Genomic DNA, 21,345 nt, shown 5'->3' with positions numbered 1-21,345 from the left:
TAATTAGAGAGGAATTAAAGCTAAAATATATCTAAGCGTAGGACATAATCGGTCAGTCAGTATTACTAAAAAAAGACTCATTTAGCAGTATTAAGGCTTCAGAGCCTCCATTCATTTAATTCTTCATTAATTACCAGAGCTCAAGAGTGCTGAAAGCCTCAATGAATGGTTAGATAGATCATTCCAACAATAGACATTTTCCTCATTTTCAGTGGTGATCATTTAAGTACACAAACTAACAAAAAAAACAGCTTAGCTTAGCTTAGCTTAGCAAGTATATCAAGTCTTACCTTACATTCAACTCCGCTGAGGTTGTCAACAGTCAAGTGTTCATGCCTCTGTGATCTATGAGGCCCTCTTGCAGGCTCCCCCCACCCCAACTCATGGAGCTTTGAGCATCAGTTAATGGCTGATGAAAATCAAGCTGTTCACCAACCGGTTTTCCAATTAGGCCCCGGTGTTTACAGCGCTATCACAGAGAGACTCTAACTGGAAGATCTGGGTTGCGCCTCCCTCTTATTCAGATGCCTGCCAGGGCCTGTTAACTTTCTGGGTTCAGTGAGATGTAAAGAGAATCCACGAGCGCATGGGAGACTGGGGATGGCTCACAACGCCGCTTTTCATCAGCTTCACGCCATCACCAGCTCTGTGCTCAATCCTGCAGAGAGACGGTGGAGGCATGACCGGATGGATGGGGTGAGGAGAGGAGGAGAAAGGGTTGACGGAGAGCAGGAAAAGAGGAGGCAGAAGAGGAGGAGAAATTGATGCATCAGGTTCCCTTGACCATGCAATATTCAATATTCATGCTGTTCAGCTGTGTTTTGCTGCACAAAAATCACATTTTATGACATTTGTGCAGCATTTTCGATCTTTTCATTACAGTGTAAGCAGAGGGGAAACATGAATAATGAAATCAGATCTACGAATGTTGCATTTATAGCCACTGGATTTGTCTGGGCTGTTATTGAGCCTTTGAGCCATCAAATGGAAATGGATAAACTAATATTTTTCATGAGTTTATAGTTATGACTGTACCTCGGTCACAATAGGAAATAGAGGACTGTTTTGTGCCTAATTTGCTCATAACAAATGCTGCAATCAGGGAATAATCCATGTGTAAATTTTACAGCTTTGCAGACTCACTAGAAGTCCTCCTGAAAGTTCACATCCCTCGAGCACTTGTGCAGAGGCAATTCTGCGATTTTGCAGAGAAACCATAAGCCCTCGTAGACTTAACTCGAATGCACCAAAAAAAATCCATGAAGCACTCAAAGGAGACGCTGGGATTTAGCAGAGTTACAGAGCTGGCTTACTGGAGTCAACAAATCATCTTACGCTTGGGACACTGGCGGGATGGACAGCCATCGTACCCTCAGTCTGCTCTGGAGTCGTTAGAGAGGCTCTAACACTTTTTACCTAACAAACAATACTCCGTCACAGCCATCGCTCTTGCTAATGTTTGGATCACTGAACTAAAACGTCTAATTTCCATGCGTTCTTATATAAAGTGACTGCATTGCCGCTGTGGTACAATGGTCAGACGCGAGCCTGCAGGCCGATATACTGCAGACAGCCCAGTGTCTGTATATAAAACACGACTGAATCTCAGTCAAACCTCAACTTCATTCTTAATTAAAATTTTAATACTTTGCTCAAACTTAAGCCAAGACTTTCACACAGTGCACAGAAAGCAGTGTCATGCTGTTGCAACTGTTCTTGATCTTGTACTTCAGTCAGCTCTGGTTCATCAGCAGACAACAATTCCCCTTTGAATAATCATTTAAACACTTGTAGAAAAAAGGAACTAACATAATGCACTATGTAAAAGCCTAAAGTTAGTTTAAAAAAATATGAAACATAAAGTGTGAAATGTAACTCGTGACTCAAATGAACACAAATTCAGCTCTAAATTCTTTACTTCACAATCTGCACGTCTGTTTACTTCCTGTCAACTCGACAGTGGCGTTACCTTTGCCTTCAGCCTCACTGATGATCTCACAGTGCTTTTTTGTCCCTGAGTACTGTCTTGAGCTACATACAGACCTGTGTGTGCGCGTGTGTGCGCGTGTGTGCGCGTGTGTGTGTAATCGTAACTTTTGGTAAAAGGGTGCAAATATTTAGTGTTTAAATTAGGGAAATTGCCCCTTAAACTAATTCAGGATTAGAGTAACCTTTTTGAATTTGGGTTTAATTTGCATTCTTTAATTATTTGTGTATAAGCCACATAGTGTGGACCTAAACTGGTTCATTACGTTAAATGGCCACTTTATGTTTTGGTTAATTTCAAACTATCAGGGAAAAATATGACCTGTAAATCCAAACTACACTGTTTAATTACTAAACTGTTACCACTCTCATTTGAAGCGTTGACTGGGGTCAGTTATTTAAAAAAAGCTGAAGTGATAAATGAAGAAGCATGCATTTAAGTCAAGTAGTTATCTCTGTCAGCAGGTTGTTGTTGCTGTTGCAATTTTACTTTCATTAGATAAGTCTTTGTTGCAGCTGCCTTAAATTAAGAAGCCCCAGTCTCAAGACACAGCATCGGGCGGTGTGACATAACTTTACCACTCAAGTAACTCCGCACCAAACAAACAAACAAACAATGATGCATAATATACACAACAATGTACCGTACAAATGAATGACACAAAATAAATGAAAAACTAATATAAGCTAATTAATAAAAATCCATGTGTCAGTGGTTTGTGGTGTGACATGTTGTTGTTAAAGCCAAATCAGCTTCTCTTAATTTGTTTCGAGATGAGATGACACGACTTACCCTGGAAAGCTGAAGGCGTTTTTTCTTCAGGCGGGTTCAGCTGACTGTGTGGTCTGTGGGTTTGTTTTGAAATTGCGTTCTTCCGGATGTCTCAGATCTAACTACTGGCAGCTGTACGGTGGAGTATCACTGCAGCCGGCTGCATGCTCAGTCACCACAGAGACGCATAAAATACACAACGGTCTGAACAGAAATAATCTAAACTGTTGTGGCTTCGACACAGTCTGCTGCATCAACATCATGTTGTTTGAGTTCAGGATGGAGGAGGATTTCAATTTACTCCATCTGCTGGTTGCAATAAAAGACAATCTCACCAAACAGCACTCCATCTAATACAGATGAGGTTGAACAGCACTTTTTATCCACAGCCCAAATTATGAGGTATATTTAATGTCAGAAGTACAAACACAGCCTCTGATGCACCGCATCAAGCCAGCTGACTGCCACAGGGCCATCAACACAGCGGGGTCTGTAGTCTGTTTAATTAATCATACTTTATAATCACGTTGCGTCTTTCATTGTGAAAGACGTCCTCATCAGTTTGACCAGTTTTGAATTCGAACCGCTGCTCCCTATGGAGCTCTGTCATTGATTAAAGGACACTGTGCACTTGTGGCAGAACGTGGAGTAAATAATTAAAAAAGTTTGATAAAATTACAGGAAAAGACAGACGTAAAACCCATCGTCCTCTGGTGATTCTGGGGAAGCAGGGACAAGCTGCTGTAAGACAGGCTGCTTGAGATACAGTAGTTTCTAGTCAATAACCGCTCAAACTCTTCATAATCCACAATAGCTGAAGTATAAATAGTGCAAACAGAGCTTCCACATGACTGACTGTCAAACTGTGAGCATTGTTTTCATGACACAGCAGCTCAGGTGAAAGGTTTTGTTCAGATAAAGGCTGAACATGAGCTTATCTCCCTGACCTTTTCCACACTGTTAATCCTGTGTTGCTCATTTATTTGTGTCTGACATAATATATTCACAAACTTCATGCAGGCTCATTATTTACCAAGTTGTTTCTGCTGACCAGACAGTTGAATGGATAATTAATGGATAATTAGAACATGCAGTAATTAAACAATGAATCTTAAAAGTGCTGAAGTGAGGGTTTGTGAGTATCTGTTATTACGATAAAATCGTTACCTGCTACACTGTGTGTGTAGATGTGCATGCATATTTTTTGTGTGAGTAAAGATGCTCAAATTAGGTGTTCACACCAGTAAAGTAAAGCCTTCAATGCTATTTTTTCTATTTTTTGTGAGATCAGATGATTTAGAAAATGTAAGCAGCTACAAGGACTTTTGAATTGGTTATGAAAAAGATGCCTCGACGTAAGCAACAAGACCATCCGCGGGAAGATCAGCTGCTTCTGTACAGTTATTCTTTCTGCACGTCCCCTGGTTGGATTCCCCCGCAAAATCAGACAAAATAATTTACGGCATGCAGACAGAAAGAGCCTTTGTTTACATTTTCAGTTAAAACAAAGCAGGAGGGGATTTTCATTTGGAGAATTTTATTTTTGGCATCATATTTTGTGGTCTTGGCTGATACGGGGGCAGGATCAGTGAAGAGAAAAAGAATTCGCTAAAAAGCTAAAAGAAACAATGATACAACACGGGTGAAAACATGGGTTGACTGTGGTCAGTCATTCAACAGATGGAGGGAATTGTGGGATTTGAAAGGATTCAGAATCGATCCTGAATTGGCCCTCTTCTTCTCCTCCAAGACAGACTTGTAACATGGGAGCTGAACTTTGGCTCTCAAACAAAATTACTATTACAGAGCAACCAAATCTGTTAGTTGGCTTTCACACATCCTTGGAGCAGTTTGCTGCTGTTGCAGTACCGCTTTTATCCACAGGGGCCGCCAGAATCAACAAAAAAAGAAAGTTCCTTGTAGTTGCAGAGACTAAACAGGCAGTGTGGCTCTGCCCTGAGGAAACAAACTGATTCTCACTGTTAACACGTGTTACCTTGCAGACAGGTGCAGCAGCCATGAGGCCTTTTTACACTTTGGTTTCTGTGAAGGTGGAACAAATGGGATGCTGTAACATGAGAGGGAGGCTGAGGTGCTGGTGGGTGGGTTTAGTAACCTTGGGACAGAAACAGGCTTGTCGTTCCTCCATTTTTCCTTGTGCTCGGCTATACTAAGCGGCTGCAGGCGGTAGCTTCACATTTCACAGACAGACGAGAGCGTAATGATCTTTCTCAGTAAGAAAGTAAATAAGTGTAAATGTCAGGCTACTTCTTTAAATAGAAACAAAGTCAGTTGTTGTTATTATCATGAATTAAACGTATGCCTGTCTTGAATTGTCTAACTAATTGACTTCTCAACAATCAGCCTTTTGAAGATGATAAATTATTTATATAGAATGAACTTTTAACCAGTGTGTTGTACTGCACGTCTCGGGTGTGTATGGTTTCCATGCAGGTCTGCTACGTCTCTGCGTGAGAGCATAAATTAGAGGTCCTGAAGCCAAACCACACTGGCAGACCTTTATGACGGCACCTTTCACTGTTCACTTGTAACTGCTGCTGGCCTCACTTCGCTTTTTAATGGCCTCCAATTAGAGGTGAAGACACTTTGAAAAGTTTATGACATGGAGTCAGTCGGCCTGCGGTACTTCATTATTTTATAGGAGTAAAAGGCGGGGTAGTTACAGCAACCACGGCTCGACTTTTTACACAAAACTTGACTCCAAAAATGAGCAAACTGAACTAAAGGTTTGTTCATGCAAAGCTGTGCATGCATGTGAACAGTTCACCTTTTACTTCACATAAAACAGCATAGCATGTAATCAACACACACAGCGAAACAAAAAGAAAATACAGCAAATCAGACTATTTGAATGTTTTATTAATATGTAGAAAATGTATTAAAAAAGGAACTATATAGTACATGTTTAAGTCAAACTAGAGCTAAATTTGACAGTAATATCCAAGGTTATCCAACAATAAATCCTTAGTTTCAGCATATATGAGCTTTTCAAACAGTCAAGATCACATTTTGTCAACATTTACATTTCCATGGTAAGACTTCAAATCAATGCAGTTAGAGTATCTGGCTTATATAACAAATACCACCAGACATGGTGGCTGTATCCACTTGAAAATAAACCAATGAAATAAAGCATTTTGTTGCCGGTACCGCAGAGGACCTTGTGTCATTATTAACTGTAATTCTTTACAGAGTAAATGGAAAATAAATAGCGGTGAAATAAATAAGGGGGAGAAACAATCGGTGATGCAGCGCAAGTGAATTCCAGTGACTCAGACTGAGCTTTCAGCTAAATAATGGAGGAGATGCTCTTTTCAAACCTGATGTTATGCAGTAGATTGAAAAGTTGACATTTTACATGCTGAAAGACATACAGTGCAAAGAAAATGTCAATTTAATAACCCCCCTCTTCCCCAAGATAAAAAAGTACTTGATCATTTGTCTTGCGATGAGGAAAACACACTTGTTGATGGTACTTGACGCTGGAGGGAGTGATGTCAAATTGTTCAGAATATCAAGAAAATACCGTCTCTTTGTAACTTCAGTCGATCGATCAATTTCAAATAATCTGTTTTCCTCAAAGTGCTCAATGAAGAATAATATTACTTAGCTTTTTATTACACTAATGGATGTAAAGTCCAAAGCAATAGATTCACTTCTTCAACAAATGGAAAAAAATTTAACAGACAGCTTTTGTACAGCAGGACAACTTGACAATTCACTTTTTTATGTTTTTCTTATTGATTTTTTCTCAGAAAAAACTTGACAAAGGATGGATTGAAAAATAGTTAAAATATGTAAAATGAGCTTAAATATATACCAGCTTTCACCTTGAAAGACTTAAGAGCACCTCATCGTTTGCCATGAGAGGAATAAATCCCCCACGGGACAAATAACATTCTGTTCCTTTTCTGCAAAGCTTCGTGACCTTTGTTCCTTGTACAAAAATGCACTGAGGCTAACTTCATCTAAGCAGTTAATGAAATAAGTACACAGAGAATTCCCTATTCTACTATAAGTCACTATGGGAGGATGGACTGCATGAGAGGCTCTGACACTGGAACATAAATCAGAGCTGGGAAAGGTCACGTGTTGAAACGGTTTGTTATAAATTACCTTCTAGGTTATGTTGGTTTCATCTGTTTCCACGGAGGCCTGATGATGTTTAGTTACAAACATCTCCGACCACACAAACCATTTCAAGAGCTCCTCTTACCCAGATCAGCAAAAAACGCGTGTCACTACAAAATCAAATGAAAACACATTCTTATGACATTTGTTATTTACTATCAGGCTCTTGATCGCAATTCAGTCAACATGCAGTAGGTTCCATCTGTCCCATAACACAACAGTGGTTAAAAATACAGTGGATAAAGGAGAAATGCTTCCCAGGGCTTTCTGAATTAGTTTGCATCTAAAGGGGAACACATCAAAAGTCACATTATCTTCAACTCTATATCTACATGAGTATAGCATTAGTAGTTTATAGAGGGGAGAGTCACCATTGTTTTCAAGTCTAACAAGGACAAAAAAATACACATGAAAAATATACATAGTCACATGATACAAGCCAGATGTGCTGGCTTGCTAAATTGAAGAAACTGACAGAAGCAGATTACGATGAGATTTCCAGCTGTTAATATTTGGATTATTGAAAACAAACGAGACCAAATGTTGCTTGCAGCGATGGTGACAAGGATTGTATTGGACAATAAATTTCGTTTTTATTGATAGTACGAAGCCAGGGGGGAGATTTAGCCAGTTGTGTGTGGTTTCGCCTTCAAACATCGCAGAGATAATGTTCCTGCAACAGAGGAGGCAGGAACCTAAAACAAAACCATTCCCAGAAAACTGCAGTCAACTAAACGCGCTGGCACCGAGCGCGTTGTGCAACAGTGTGAACACTGAATAGAACAAAATGCTCGGTGGGCACGCTGCAGATTACGCCCGCCCTACTAAAAGAATACATTCTCTGCCATGTGTGCTGATTTTGTTGTTTCATGGGGGAGCTTAAATAGCAAAGCAAGTAAAAGAAGGGCACAGAAGAAAGACTTGGCTCCACTCCACATTCTGTTCTGCTTTCTTTGTAAAGTTCATTTCAGCTAGCAGTGGTTTGGAGGCCAGGCTAAAATCTGCAGCATGCCCACCCTGACTTCCTTTTGCATAGAATTTAGCGTTCACATTGCATAAAATAATGCCAGGGGACAAGATTAGCATAAAAGTCCCTGAAAAGTGAGAATCTATTAATGTAGGAAAAAGCTGCTTCAGTGACTTTGGTGACAGACCTGACTGGCATCTTTCCAAACAACAGGCCGAGTCTTTATTATGCAGATCTTTGGTTAAATGTTACATCTAGCAGCACCATCTCTGCAAGCAATTGCAGCATCTACAACAGGGGGTGAGACGGATATTAAGAGTTTGCTTGAAAATAAAGTCCAGGAAAATTGATCTTAAATGCCTATGAGCTAAAAAAAAAACAAAAAAACAATCTGAATGGATGAAACAATAGCTTTGCTGTGTTCCCACTCGTAGTGCAAAAACTGTCTCAGTGTGGCGATCAATAATCGTAAAGTTTGCTTTAATACAAAGGATACTGTAATTAACAGTAACACAATGAGAGAGAAATAAAATAAGCAAACCAGGTGGTGATGAAGCTGCTGCTGGTGCACTGCTTTGTAAATGATGATTCTGGATGTTCAGTTTCTGATGTTCACTTTATCTCCAGAGTTTGTCATCGTGTTTCATGATTAAACCAAGGCATCAAATCATATTAAATAGATGGACTTTTGTCATAGTATCAGTTATAAAAATATATATATCTTACAGTTAAGGGGTTTAAGGGCATATACAGTATATTTTCGTTAAAATGTTATTATTTCGTAACAGTTAAAAGAACACTAGCTTTCACACTCTCGAGGGCATTTCTGAGCACATTTCCTCGCATCCCAGGGAAAGGCAAATCACACACTTAAGGAAAAAAGAAGCTTCTTGGTTTGCCTTTCCACGTTTTTTTTTCTTTTTTTTTACAGCAAATAGAACCATTGTCATTCAAAGTACTTAATAAATTACATACAGTGTCCTCTATCGTCTGGGTAGAAGTACAGCAGGGAAAGACAGCTAAAGCTGGGCAGGAGCAGAGATAAACAGAGTTTGGACGTTGTTTCAGCCTCTCTGCTATTTCTTGATCTCATCCATGGTCGTAACAGTTTCTGACTGTTGGTACTTTATCAATAATAATGTGTTTTATTATTTTACAACTGAATATTAATAAAATATTAGTAGCTTGTTGACATAACCCTCCTTTTTTTCTTTGCAGCCTCACAAAAAGGCATTAAAGAGCACATCAGTGAGGCACACATTTAGCAGAAACTCACCGCTAAACATCATCTGAACTCCATTTATCCATGACTCTGGGCAGGGTGGAGGCGGTTTGTTTATACAGGGGCAGACCGCCTCCTCTTGCTGCTGATGCTACGGAAGTTGAACGGCCTCATCTTCATCTCCACGAAAGGGATGGAGAACTCGTGGCCTTTCCAGTGGTACCAGTTAATACCCTGCGAGAGTGAAAGCATTATCTCAGAGGCTGCTTGAATCAGCGGGGCTTTTTAGGCAAGACAGTTTGAGAAAATGACAGAAAATGGAAAAGGAGAGGCTGAAGAGGGAAGTGTTATGTTTTGAGTAAAGTGCATTCAAAGCAGGTGGACAAAAATCCTGATTTAAGAGCGAGCACAATTAGGAATTTAGTGCAATTACAGTCTCACTCTAGCCCTGCTAATCCCCGCCACTGCCAAAACCCTCCCATTTGCAGCTTTACTCTGAAAGGCAATTTCTCTCTGCGTGCCTTTATGCTCGTCCATCTCCGCTCCCACCGGGTCTCATTTCATGTCATCAAGCAACAAAGAGAAAGGTACAGAGCTCATCGAGAGAAGCAGCGACGCTCCGAAGCCCAATCACAGCTTCACTCAACACCTCACTCTCCTTCTTGAGCCATTTCAGCATCCAGCTGAGAGAGAGGAGGGAGCACATCACACGCTCGTCAAAGGTCCTCAATGCTCACATGTAGGAAGGAAAACCAACACGTGCATGCTTGCTTCATGTTATGAATAAACTCTGGCCTCTTCTTTCCATGTACGACTGTAATTTGAAGCGTTTGGATAAATTAAAATGTAAGAGTCTCATTCCCCGCAGCTGATACAACCACTTTTGACCAATCAACATTAGGATGCATCATTTCTCCAAGTTTCATTAAAATTCAACAACCGGTGCAGCAGCCTTTTTTTTTTTTTGACCTTTCATTACAGCTCCTCCATCAAGCCAATCAGTGAAATAAGTATGGAGATGAATGTCTGCAGCAAGTTCTACGTAATTTACAAATTACGAGCTTTTCAAAAAATGAGAAATTTTAACCTTTAATCACATGATTAGGACAGCTTATGGGATTTTTGTGAATGCCAAAATGCACCGCACTGAGTTAAAGGGTCAATGTACCTACCCCCCCCACACACACACACACACACCTCTGAGTTTCCTGCTGGCACCCAGATACTGTGGAGGTTAACTGCAATGTTTATTTCAGGAGACACTCTGGATAATTCACAGAAATTGGTGTCAGCAATTTTCATTGGCACTTCTTTCTACCTAAGAAGTCGTTCCACTGAAAGACACTTTACATGTATTTTTTGGATCATGTGAACACCACAGACGACCGCCACTATGTCAGGGTGGAGGCTGAAATCTCAATTTCTCAATTATCTCACAACCTGCACAAACGAAACCAAAAACACTCTTCTATTCCTCCCACTCTCTGTGTGTTGCTTGCAGGGTTTCTGTTCTGAAACACTTCCTGTTCTCAGATTTCCTGTGTGGTAATGTGATTAAACACACATTAATTTGGGAGAAACTAAAAAAAGCACTTCTTAAAGACTGACTTTGACCCGGAGACCTTCTCTGAGACCAGACCACAAGTTTAGGTGATAAAACTCTCCGAGCTTCAGACCCTTATCAAGTCTGTTGATATTGTGCTTTAGTGCTGCTGTGCATTCCCCAACAAATTCTAATTTAATTAGCACAAATGATTTGACACACAGGAAGTCTGGAGCATTTGGGCCTCCTGGAGTTCTGGGGTCCTGGGGCTGTTGTCTTTCTGTTAATCCATCCTTGTATCCTTCCCAGAAACAACACCACAATAAGTCTTCTTTTGTGACTGAAGCAACCATTCATTTCTTCCTAACATACACAAAAGACGCTTGGCTTTACAGTAAGTCAATGATCTATGCTGTTTGTCACGTTCAATCTCTGATCCAGTCAGCATATTTACTTGATGACTCACCTGACTGTGTCTGGACTCGCCATATTTGCCGTTCAGGTTGGCCCTGTGGCAGTTCTTGTACCACCAGGCTCCTTTGTAAGACAAGGCACAGTTAGTGACAGCGATGTCATTGTCTCTGTCTTTTGTAGAGAAGGGCCGGCCCTGGTGGTAGCTCAGAGAGTCACCTGGGATCAGAGAGAGAGAGAGAGAGAGAGAGAGAGAGAGAGAGAGAGAGAGAGAGAGAGAGAGAGATGAAGAACCTTAAATAATCAGCACATGCCGGGTGATGTTAGCATATGGCTGCAGTGAATAACGGCATGATGAGGGCCCATAAACGACCAGGCAGTCAGGAGGGAGATGGAGAGACATGACAGGGAGGGAGAGGAAAGAAGTCCTGCTGCAGGCTCTCTGAATTTATTTAGGCAGAGAGAATTATAATTATAAACATGAGGGGATGATGGGTAATTCTGGCATATGGTCATGTTGACAGACTGAGAGATGCATGGAGAGTGAGGACAGGAGTGGAAATGTGGAGGAGTGCTGAGGCGGGCTTCAGACATTAGGGAGAAGAAAAGATGGAGGGGAAAAGAGGCAGGAGGAAAAATGGCAGATGGCACAGGCTCATATTACAGGAGAAGAAGATTCATGTCGCAAAAAGCTTTCAATGATAACGTCCTCACTGACCATTTCTATTCAGCATGAGGCTGGCATCCACAGATGTCAAATGTTAAAGTAGTGTGTTCAATCAAAAAATAGTAACATTTTATATCAAGGTGGACTAGTTGCGTAGTAGCATGTATGTTAGCAGCATATTGGCTCTTTATTAGTCATAAAGCATGACCATATCCTACAACTATTAGGCCATTAACTAGGAGTTTTACCTCGATAACCTCCTAATTACTAACTTCATATAAAGTGCTACAAAAAATACATTCCTGACGCATTTAGCCACGTACCAGCAGTGCCATTGTACTCTCCTATCCTGAGCTTGTAGAGGTTTCTCGCATCTCCAATGGAGAATTTGTCATAATTGGCGTAGACCGACTCCTGTCCGTCTTTCATGTCGATTCTCAGCTCGTAACGGCCCTGAGCGGCAATCCTCTGGATGTTGTCTAGACCTGTGGAGAAACAACACTGTACTGGCCGTACTGCAGAGTGTGTGTGAGACAATCAAATCTCAACAGTTACTCCTGCTGTTTGAAAACAGCTTTCATCTGCCAAGTCCACCAGCTCTCACCCATTTAATAACCAATGAAAGATCTGGTTTGTTATACTGGCATTAGAGCTGCAAAACCAGATTTAGAAGTAATCCCACTCACATTGATATGGAGGTAATTACACTCATACTGATAATGGACGTCATTACACTCATATTGTGACTGGATTTCTATGGAGCTTCAATGCAATCCAGTAACAATGGACTTCAAAGAAATGGCAAAACATAGTGTGTCAGATTTAAAGGGACGTATTAGCAGAATATGGCAGAAATGGAACAGAATATTCACAAGTATGTTTTTTTTCCCCCCACTACCTTAGAACGAGACCTTTATATCTACAGAGGGAGTGGGTCCTCTTCCACAGAGTCCGCCATGTTTCTACTGCAGCCCAGAAAGGACAAACCAAACACTGGCTCTAGAGAGCCCCCTTTGCATTTTTTGTGCAATTTTCAGCCAGCGTACTGGTCCTTTCAATCCATACAATCACTCCACCAAGTGTTAATGTACAGAGTGATCTTTGGTATGTCATTTGTGATGAAGCTCTGTGGAGGCTTCAGTTATTTTTCTTTTTTTTTTTCTAGAAATCAATTGAAATGTTATATATGAAGAAGGAAACAAACACGTTAATCAGCCCTCAAGGATACACACAAAGCATTATGGTGAGAAAAGCTGAATTCAAATAGAACTTCACATTTTAAACCCCAAACTACTAAATCACAAATGTTCCTCAAAGAGTTTTACAACATACAAAACCAAATGTCCTTAAATCCTTGATTCTAATGAGGAAAAACTCTTTGCATCTTGCCAACTCCTGCATCTTTGTAGGTGAAAGGAAAGGAGTGAAGAACAAAAGGTCCTTGTCAGCTGGTCATATGGATGCAGATGATTGACGCTGTCGAGAGCGGCAGACGCTGTCGCCAACGGCCCTCCTGCAAATGCCACCTGTCGCAACTTTCTGAGATAGGTGCTTTGCTCTCTATCTCCAAGGTAGCAGATACAAGGCTCGTTTGAAACCAGACAGGCGATAAGGCCCCACACCGACCTGAGAGATTGGAACTGCCTTCACTATCAGATTACAACAAGCAGAGTCCCCTTCCCTGCTTAACCTCCAACGGAAGCATCACATGCACACTTTTTTTGAACCCAGGGAAATTTTGAAAAAAGAAAAAAAAAAAAAAAAGAAACGAAAAAATCCTCAAGCCTGCACTGATAAGGAGGAGGAAGTAGAAACCCGGGAGAGCGTAGAAACTAAGTCTGCTGTAATACATCAATAGAAAGCAGATACAATCTATGTTACAACCCAAAGGCACTTAGGTTGACAGGGGAAAAGCAATTGTTGTAATAAAATTGTATTTAACACTCAGTCATCTCTAATTTCCATTGTATAATATCAGTGTTTTATCAGCAATTAATCTTGCACCCATAATTTTTTCCAGTTTTTTCCTCCAACAGTTTTATGGGATCAGACTGCTCTATTCCAAACTGGAGCGATTAAAAATGCATTTTGACACACTATTGCACTCTTGTCCTATTATACTACCAATATTACCATCTCGTCACATTTTATTACCAGCCCTTCTCTCAGACTTACACAGAAATGGGGGGGGGGGGATTAAAAAAAGAGAGGGAATGGGATAATGATCACATATCGCATGCAGACACCCTGGTTTCTCTCTGTTAGTACATCATCAAACTGACATTGTGTTCGGCATGAAAACTGGCTGAGGTCAGTGAGTAGGGGGAATAGATTGCTCCAGAGAAGCAATAAAAATGGCCGTTTTCAAACTGTAACATAATAATGAAAGCTTAATTTCCATATTCTTTACTGCTGGCCAGTTAAGTGGCTCTCCTTTTCAGTCTGAGTGGATTTAATATCGATGTCTATGGTTCCATAGTGTTCAATATATTGCTGTTCTGTGTGTAGAGGCGATGATTAGCTAAATGGTCGCTATAATGACTCTCCAAGGCTATGATAGCAACCTAATGTGTAGAAAGAAGAGTCAAGGTCAAATGGTTTGAAACTGCAGTGACCATCTGTACGACAATACCATTGACAGAGAAATTCTGCAAAGACCAACCTATAAAGACTGCAATCTGGCAGCACAGAAGACCTAAACAATCAGCACAGTTTCACGGTGTCACACATTCAGTATCTGACCAAATGTGAAATATGGTCACAGACTCCTCTTCTGTTCCTCGGTGACGGTGTTGAATAATGGCCAGAGAGGTGTTTTTGCTGAATATTATGATGTCACAGTGAATTTGACCGTTTTATCCTGAAAGACATTTGTGTGAAATTTTGTCATAATTAGCAAATGAATTCTGGAGTTACAGCCAACAATGTCTTCTGTGAAGTCACAGTGACCTTTGACCACCAAAATCTAATCAGTTCACCCATGAGTCCGAAATTTGACAAAATTCCTTCAAGGTATTCCTTGAGGAGATGCGTTCATGAGAATGGGACGTATGTACGATTATCATCCTGAAAACATCATTAATATAAACATTGTGCCAAACATTTGCTGTCTTAGAGCACAGTCACAACAGCATTTAAAACATCAGAGATTTGGAGCAAAATCTATTAATTTCAATGGAATCACGCTGATCAATGGATTCACTCATGGAGGATAAGCAAATCCACACTGTGTTTTATGCACAGTTCCACTCTGACATGCCAGTTTTCACCATTAATTACAAAAGAACCAGGATTTTTGACCATAAGAAGCACTATGCATTGTAGTTACTGCAGTCGGGCCGCTCATTTGACTTTTTATCAACACAGTCAGCTGTTTCAGGTTTCTGGTATTCTTCATGCTGGCTCACTGTCACACTGTCCTGACTAACTGGGGCACTTGAAAAGAACAGAGCCATTGTTGATGTTATTAGTAACACCTGTGCTTTCCCTACTTTGTATAAAAAAAGCCTGTAGTCCCCCATTCAAAACCACAAGATCAACGGAGAAGTCAGTATCATACGGCAGGCTTGATATTTCGTGCCAGCTACTGTGCTCCCTGCTGGCATGTTATCTGTAATCTGGCATCACCGGGAGAGGCTTTCACCGGAGCAAAGAGCAGCTCTTGATGCTTCACACCCTGAGGTTACATTAAGCTGCTTTTATGCACTGAGAGGACAGAGTACAGTACAGGATAGAAGAAAGACGAGGGGGAAAGTGCATCCGAGGAAGCACTAAAAAAGTACAGCGAGGCCCAGGAGATGGAGGTGCCCTGGACTGGTATACATCTAGAAGTGGTGAGAGGGCAGATTATTGCTGATTCAGCTCAAGTGGAAACGGGTCAGATGAAATGTTGCACTCACTGAACCAGATCTGCTTTGCCGTCTTTGGCTGATACTGTGCGGATAGAGCCGTAATAGATCTGCCAGATAAGAGGCAGGATGCTGCTGTATGATGCCTTCAGGTCTCTGTCAGAAACAGCTAAAACACTGCTGTCACTTTATAGCTCACTATCTATACTTCATGCCGTGTAGAGAGCATTAGGCTGTGGTATAGTGTGTGCAGTGTCATCTTACAGAGATATATCTGTCCTGTGCTTCAGTGAGTAATTTTCTCCTCTGCTGTTGAAATAGAAAAACCGATAAATTGCTAATTCATACCTAGCTTTTTCTGTGATTAGATGTTAAAAGCCAACTTTGATCACGCTCCCGCTGGTGCTGCACAAAAGCAACAGGAGCAGCTGACATTATTATTCAATTCAACTCGAAAACACCACAAACCACAGCTTTAAAAATAACCAGTGAAGCAACAGATCTGATCGTCTCAACAAGAATCGCAGGCTTTTATACCACATTCCATTATATTGTCAGCTCTTGTTTATGAGGGTTTTGATCTACAGTCGTTTTATGCTTTCACCTATTACGGTGTGCTTAGTCACTAATGGACTACAGCGCGCCACAGCTATCTTGTATTATGATCCAATATGTGTCAGCTGCAAAGTAACAGCCCTCCCTCTGTTATAATGTGGCGATAATGCTGTGCCATAAAATTTCCCCCCAGTGTTACTTAATTTCTCTAATCAAAAAGTTCAAAAACATTTTTCTCAAGGTCCTGATTCACTTAATGAAATATTCATGTAATATTTTCCTTTAATCATCTGCACCAAAACAATAACAGAAAAACTGAAGAAGCCCATGAAGAAACATGACTCATTTGCACATTTTCTAATGAATATAATTATTGCTTCATAATGAGATTTTTTTTTCTTTTTTGTGAGGGGAGGGGGCAGAAAAAATATCCAGCAGTCCATCAAAACAGTGAGGATGTTCTGTTGTTTTGTCTTTGAATCAGAGTGACGCTAAAAACAATTACAGAGTCATTTCAGGGAGAGATGATCTTTCAGAGTACGCGGTAATGAATCGGATAGACTTCGTGATGTCAAGTGCTGAAAGATGAGATGAGCAGGGAAGAAAAATCTCCATGCAGAGTAAAAAATCTTACAAAGAAGGCAGCTCTGCCTGCACAAGACACTGGAAACGCCTCCCCCTCCACAGAACAGAGGTATCAAGTGAAACTACATGAAAGCTATGACCCTTTATTGAGTCTACCTATTAAATCCACTTGAGTCATGGAGACAGCGTGTTAATAAAGACGATAATACAGCCTTCAGAAAACTGGAACACAGATTAAAACCATATGTGGCAGGTTGTGGTTGATATCAGGTTGATATCAAATGCAGCTGAAATATGGCAGGGTGACATGAAGATGAAATAAGGTAAACCTGACCTTACCTCTAATGCAACCACTGGTCAATCAGCATCATTTTCGGTTTATCAAGAGCTAAAATTTAAATGTAGAATGACTTCGCCCCAGATGTTTTTTTTCTTATCCTGTAAGCTTCAACTACAGAACTACAGACTGCTGTTACGCCAGCCATCAAAAACTGGTCACTGTGCTTCTCTGTCTGCCGTGTAACGAAGAGAAAGTGGTGGACTTGGATAAATCCTTGGATTTGAAACTACACTTCACACATTTCTCTCTAGATTAAGTATCTCAGAGTCTTACCAAGCCAGAATTCATCCTCCAGGTTTCCAAAGCCGACCCGATAGTCACTCCATTTCCTGGAGAAGTCTGTCAGGCCGTTCTGACGACGCTGAAATACCTGAACACCGAGACAGGATCAGAAAAATACAAGTTAGCTGTTCAGACTAAAACAGTGGACAAACTCTGAGTTGTGGTCAAAAGGAGTTTATAATAAAATCCAGTTTCCACTCTCTTAAATTGACACAGTTTCTTACATTTGCACATTTGACAAATGTGCGACAAAAAGAAGGTGTTATCTTCACAGTAACTCACAATCCAGCCTCCTTCATCAGTGGTCATGTCGCAGTACACCTGCACACCCTGGCTGGGGTCTCTGTTGATGTAAATGGTGTAGACGCCGCTCAGCGTCTCTCCATTCAGCAGGTGTTGGGCACAATTCTGAGGTGTTGCAAACAGACGACTCCCTGGAGAGAAGCAGGAGGCATGAGGAGGAAGTCGCTTATTTTTGTTCATCTTTTGACTCAAATTATATGGCATTTGGCAACATTCAGGATTTTTATCCAAAGATGCAGTCTTTGATAGTCAGCTCTACGGAGAGTTTTTTCACGCTCCACAGCTTTGCTGTTTTGGTTCATTCTCACTGTGTTTATCAGGCTTGTTTTCAGTCACAGCCGGCAGCTGTTTTAAGTGACAAAATTTGGTGAACCGACTGCACCAAACAGCTGACAGGCAGACGTTAGCTGATGACCAAAGTGGAGCATTTAAGTGTTAATGAGCAGATGTTTCTGTCAAGGGCAGGTGGAGACCAAAAAGAGCTAAGCGTGGAAGAGTGGTTACTGACCTTACATTCATCAACTGGCCAGCAACATGAGTGCTAATGTTGCTCCATGTCTGTTGGATGTGTTGCTTTATCAGCTTTATAAGTGATACTATTCTAATGGTGTTTGTACAGCTTGTTCTGCTGCCCCCAAGCGGCCAAAATATCACTTAAATGAAGGTAATGACAACCTTGTTTAAGTGACATATCCGGCGACCAATTACACACGGAGCATACTAAAGATTAGAGCACACTGTTCAGCTGCAGGACTGCAGACAGCCACCCTGCTGGTGCAGCCTAATGGGAAGTCTCCTTCACTATGCTAGAGGGAAGAGAGATAAAAATTGTGCCTGACCTTGGGAGCCATTATTGTGCACCTTTAGTTATGGTGACTGTAATGTGAAATGCAGTGCTAAAGGAAAAAAAAAACATCAGTATGGCCAAGAAAACTCACCCTGTTAGAATCTCTTGCAAAGCTTAAATCAGAGAACAGAAATGTGTGTGTGTGTGTGTGTATGTGTGTGTGTGTGTGTGTGTGTGTGTGTGTGTGAACTGTACCTGTAGTGAAGGTAGTGGAGACTACAGCACTGGTGTCAAGTCCTCTTGCAGCCTGGAGCTTGACAGTGTACTCTGTGGTCTCAGCCAGTCCCTCCAGTCGAATCCACGTGTCCTCTGAATCAAGGATCAGCTCCTAGTAGACAAACACAAACACACGCACGCACGCACGCACGCACGCACGCACGCACGCACACATAACCAAATTCATTCACATACAATTAAAAGATATTAGATGAAGAAATTGCCTTCTATAAAAGTAATCATTTGATCTCTATTCAGTATAAACCTCAGGGTAAAAATAAATTCTATTAGAGTCCCAATAAGTCACTGATAAAACACTAAATTGAGCTTGTGAGTTTTACAAAGACCTACAGTACGGCAACAAAGAAACCTTCGAGCTATTTCTGTTCAGGAAACACACGACAGCTTGCTTTGTGTTCCAGGAGCAGAATATTCTCAATCTGGCAATGCATATATGTGTGGTTAATTTAGAAGGAATGAAATAAAGATATTAGATTGATTTAAATACTGTATTAGCCAAGTATGAATAGGCTGTTCACATGTGACGCATTTAAATCAGCCGGTTAAGCAGGGAAAGAACAGTTCATTTGGATTTCTTTCCACATCAATCTGTTATTGGAAAGCATAAAGACGAACTGTTGTAGCTGATGTTCTTTTTACGCTCTTTTCTACAACAGTGGCGTCTTGTAATCCCATGTGGGATGGGCTAGATGCTCGGCATGACACAGAAATAAAAATGAACTAAGCAGTAAAAGTTACTCTTCCACTGACTTCAGGACAGTTCTGGCTGCCTGTGTTTTCACATGTGAAAAGTGACACTGAAAAGAGAAAATGGAAAAATAGGCGCTGAGAAAAGAAAAGAGAAGGGCGGATGGCTGGGGGGAGAAGGGGGGCAAGTAGACAGAGAACGAGATAAAAGACTTATCGGACAGCCAAGCTGAGAAGCTGCTAAGCTATCAGGAAACAAACATTTCTATTTTTGGTGAAGAAGTCATGATGGCACAGTACAGTTACTTCCCTTTGTTTCTGATAAATCCTCTTTCACTGAGCTCATCTTAAGGAACCAAGACGTTGAGAGAGTACTTTCTATGACAGCCGCTTCTCAGATGAGAAATGATCTGTGCTCAGCTGATGTACAAAAATGTGAACTCGTCTATGCATGTATTCTTGTGTGTCTGTGTGAGTTTGTGAGTTACAGTGTGCCCTGGATACACATTAAATATGAACAAGTAAAAATGAAATATTCAGCCAGTTTGGAAAAAAAATCACAAATTTCCAGGCAATGTGTCCGTGTGAATTATGCAGGAAAGCAGCTGGTAAATGGTGCCTCTGTCTCAAAGGATCTGACATTTTCCCACCAGGTTTTCAGGGTCAAGATAAGATTTTTATTGTAAGCGATAACAGCCCCGTCTTATCAAGGATAATAAATACCTTCATACACTTGCTATCGATCGTGTGGTTTAGTGGTCGAATGTATGTGTATTTACTCTCGTCTATGTGTGTGCATGGGGAGATCTTTGTCGCTCCAGGCACAAATATAATCAACAGTGATGCATTCATTTCCAAACTGTTAAGTAAATGTTAATCAGATAAGAAATTAATCTCATGACAGCATTGTGTGAATTACAAAAGTCCATTATCGCGGTAAGAAGGGGAGCAGGCTGAACAGATGTATGTCTCATCAACATGTGGTTAAGATTACAGCCGAGGTAATGCTGCCGCATGTTTTCAGTCGAGCCAGACTTGGAGAGAGTTGGAAGAAAATTTCACAAGGACCACTTCAGTCTTCTGCTGCAGCGATCGTTTTTTGCTCTGAGCTCGAGTGGAATGACTCATTTGTTGTTGGACGATATGAATTCAAAATGATGCACTTGTGGAGGAAGCTCAACGTGTTGAATAAAATCTAAAAGAACATGATCAAAGGTGGTGAGAGGAATAAAAAAATGAAAGGGATTTTCAAATCTTCCAGCTGGGTTTGTAAGATCTTCCAGTTGTTTTTTTTTTTTACTTTTCTTTCAAAGACAACTGCTGTTGAACGCATCAATTTAATAGGAAATTACTGTATACAACTAACAACAAAGAACCTATAAGCTGTGAACTGAAATCACAGTCACTGTGGAGTCCAAAAAATCCTGAAACTGATTGTTAGAAGAGTACTTTGTAATAATATGAAATATGTTCCTTTTCCTCTCAGCCCCTGCAGGAGCGTGTCTGTGTTCAGTTGAGCTTACTAGCTGTGGGACAACTGTGTTTTATTCACAGTGGTTCTGAGGAATAAGAACAACACCAACATCTAAGAGACTGACATTAGATGTGCAGCTAACTTTTAAAGTGGTTTCATGTGCAGCAGCCGAGCAGGTAATGCACGAACTGGCCTGCAAAGTGACGTCAGCAGTGCACATTTACCTGGTGGACGTTTGTTTGTGTGGTAGCTCATTGAGCAACCCACAGCACATCTCAAGACACGTGTCCTTGTGTTTAAGTTTATTTCTAAGTGTGGGTGAGTGTTCATAGTCTGTGGCTCTTGTGTTGTGTGGCAGGTTGCTGTGCATGACCATCTGTGACAGAACAGAATGTGATGGTTGTAATGAAAACAAACTCTCCATCAGCGGTATACTGATTAAAACCGGGAGCACCATAATGAAACCA

The 21,345-nt window shown here is 40.9% G+C and overlaps 1 protein-coding gene across 4 annotated transcripts in view; it reads right to left on the bottom strand.

Annotated features, from left to right (window-relative positions):
• Positions 1–8,804: 8,804 nt before the first annotated feature.
• tnr (tenascin R (restrictin, janusin)) overlaps positions 8,805–21,345 on the bottom strand; it is a 160,715-nt gene continuing 148,174 nt past the window's right edge. For all 4 annotated transcript variants that reach the window (XM_070973327.1, XM_070973329.1, XM_070973328.1 and 1 more), the window contains 6 exons: positions 18,676–18,808; positions 17,613–17,764; positions 17,322–17,418; positions 12,044–12,205; positions 11,109–11,272; positions 8,805–9,333 (listed from right to left, as the gene is read on the bottom strand). In XM_070973327.1, the coding sequence (XP_070829428.1) occupies positions 9,214–9,333; positions 11,109–11,272; positions 12,044–12,205; positions 17,322–17,418; positions 17,613–17,764; positions 18,676–18,808 (828 nt within the window). In that variant the 3' untranslated portion in view covers positions 8,805–9,213. The remainder of the gene's footprint in view (positions 9,334–11,108; positions 11,273–12,043; positions 12,206–17,321; positions 17,419–17,612; positions 17,765–18,675; positions 18,809–21,345) is intronic.

The sequence above is a fragment of the Chaetodon trifascialis genome, chromosome 11 (genome assembly GCF_039877785.1).
Source record: "Chaetodon trifascialis isolate fChaTrf1 chromosome 11, fChaTrf1.hap1, whole genome shotgun sequence".
NCBI lineage: Eukaryota > Metazoa > Chordata > Actinopteri > Chaetodontiformes > Chaetodontidae > Chaetodon > Chaetodon trifascialis.
This window is presented reverse-complemented; position numbering and strand designations above follow the sequence as displayed.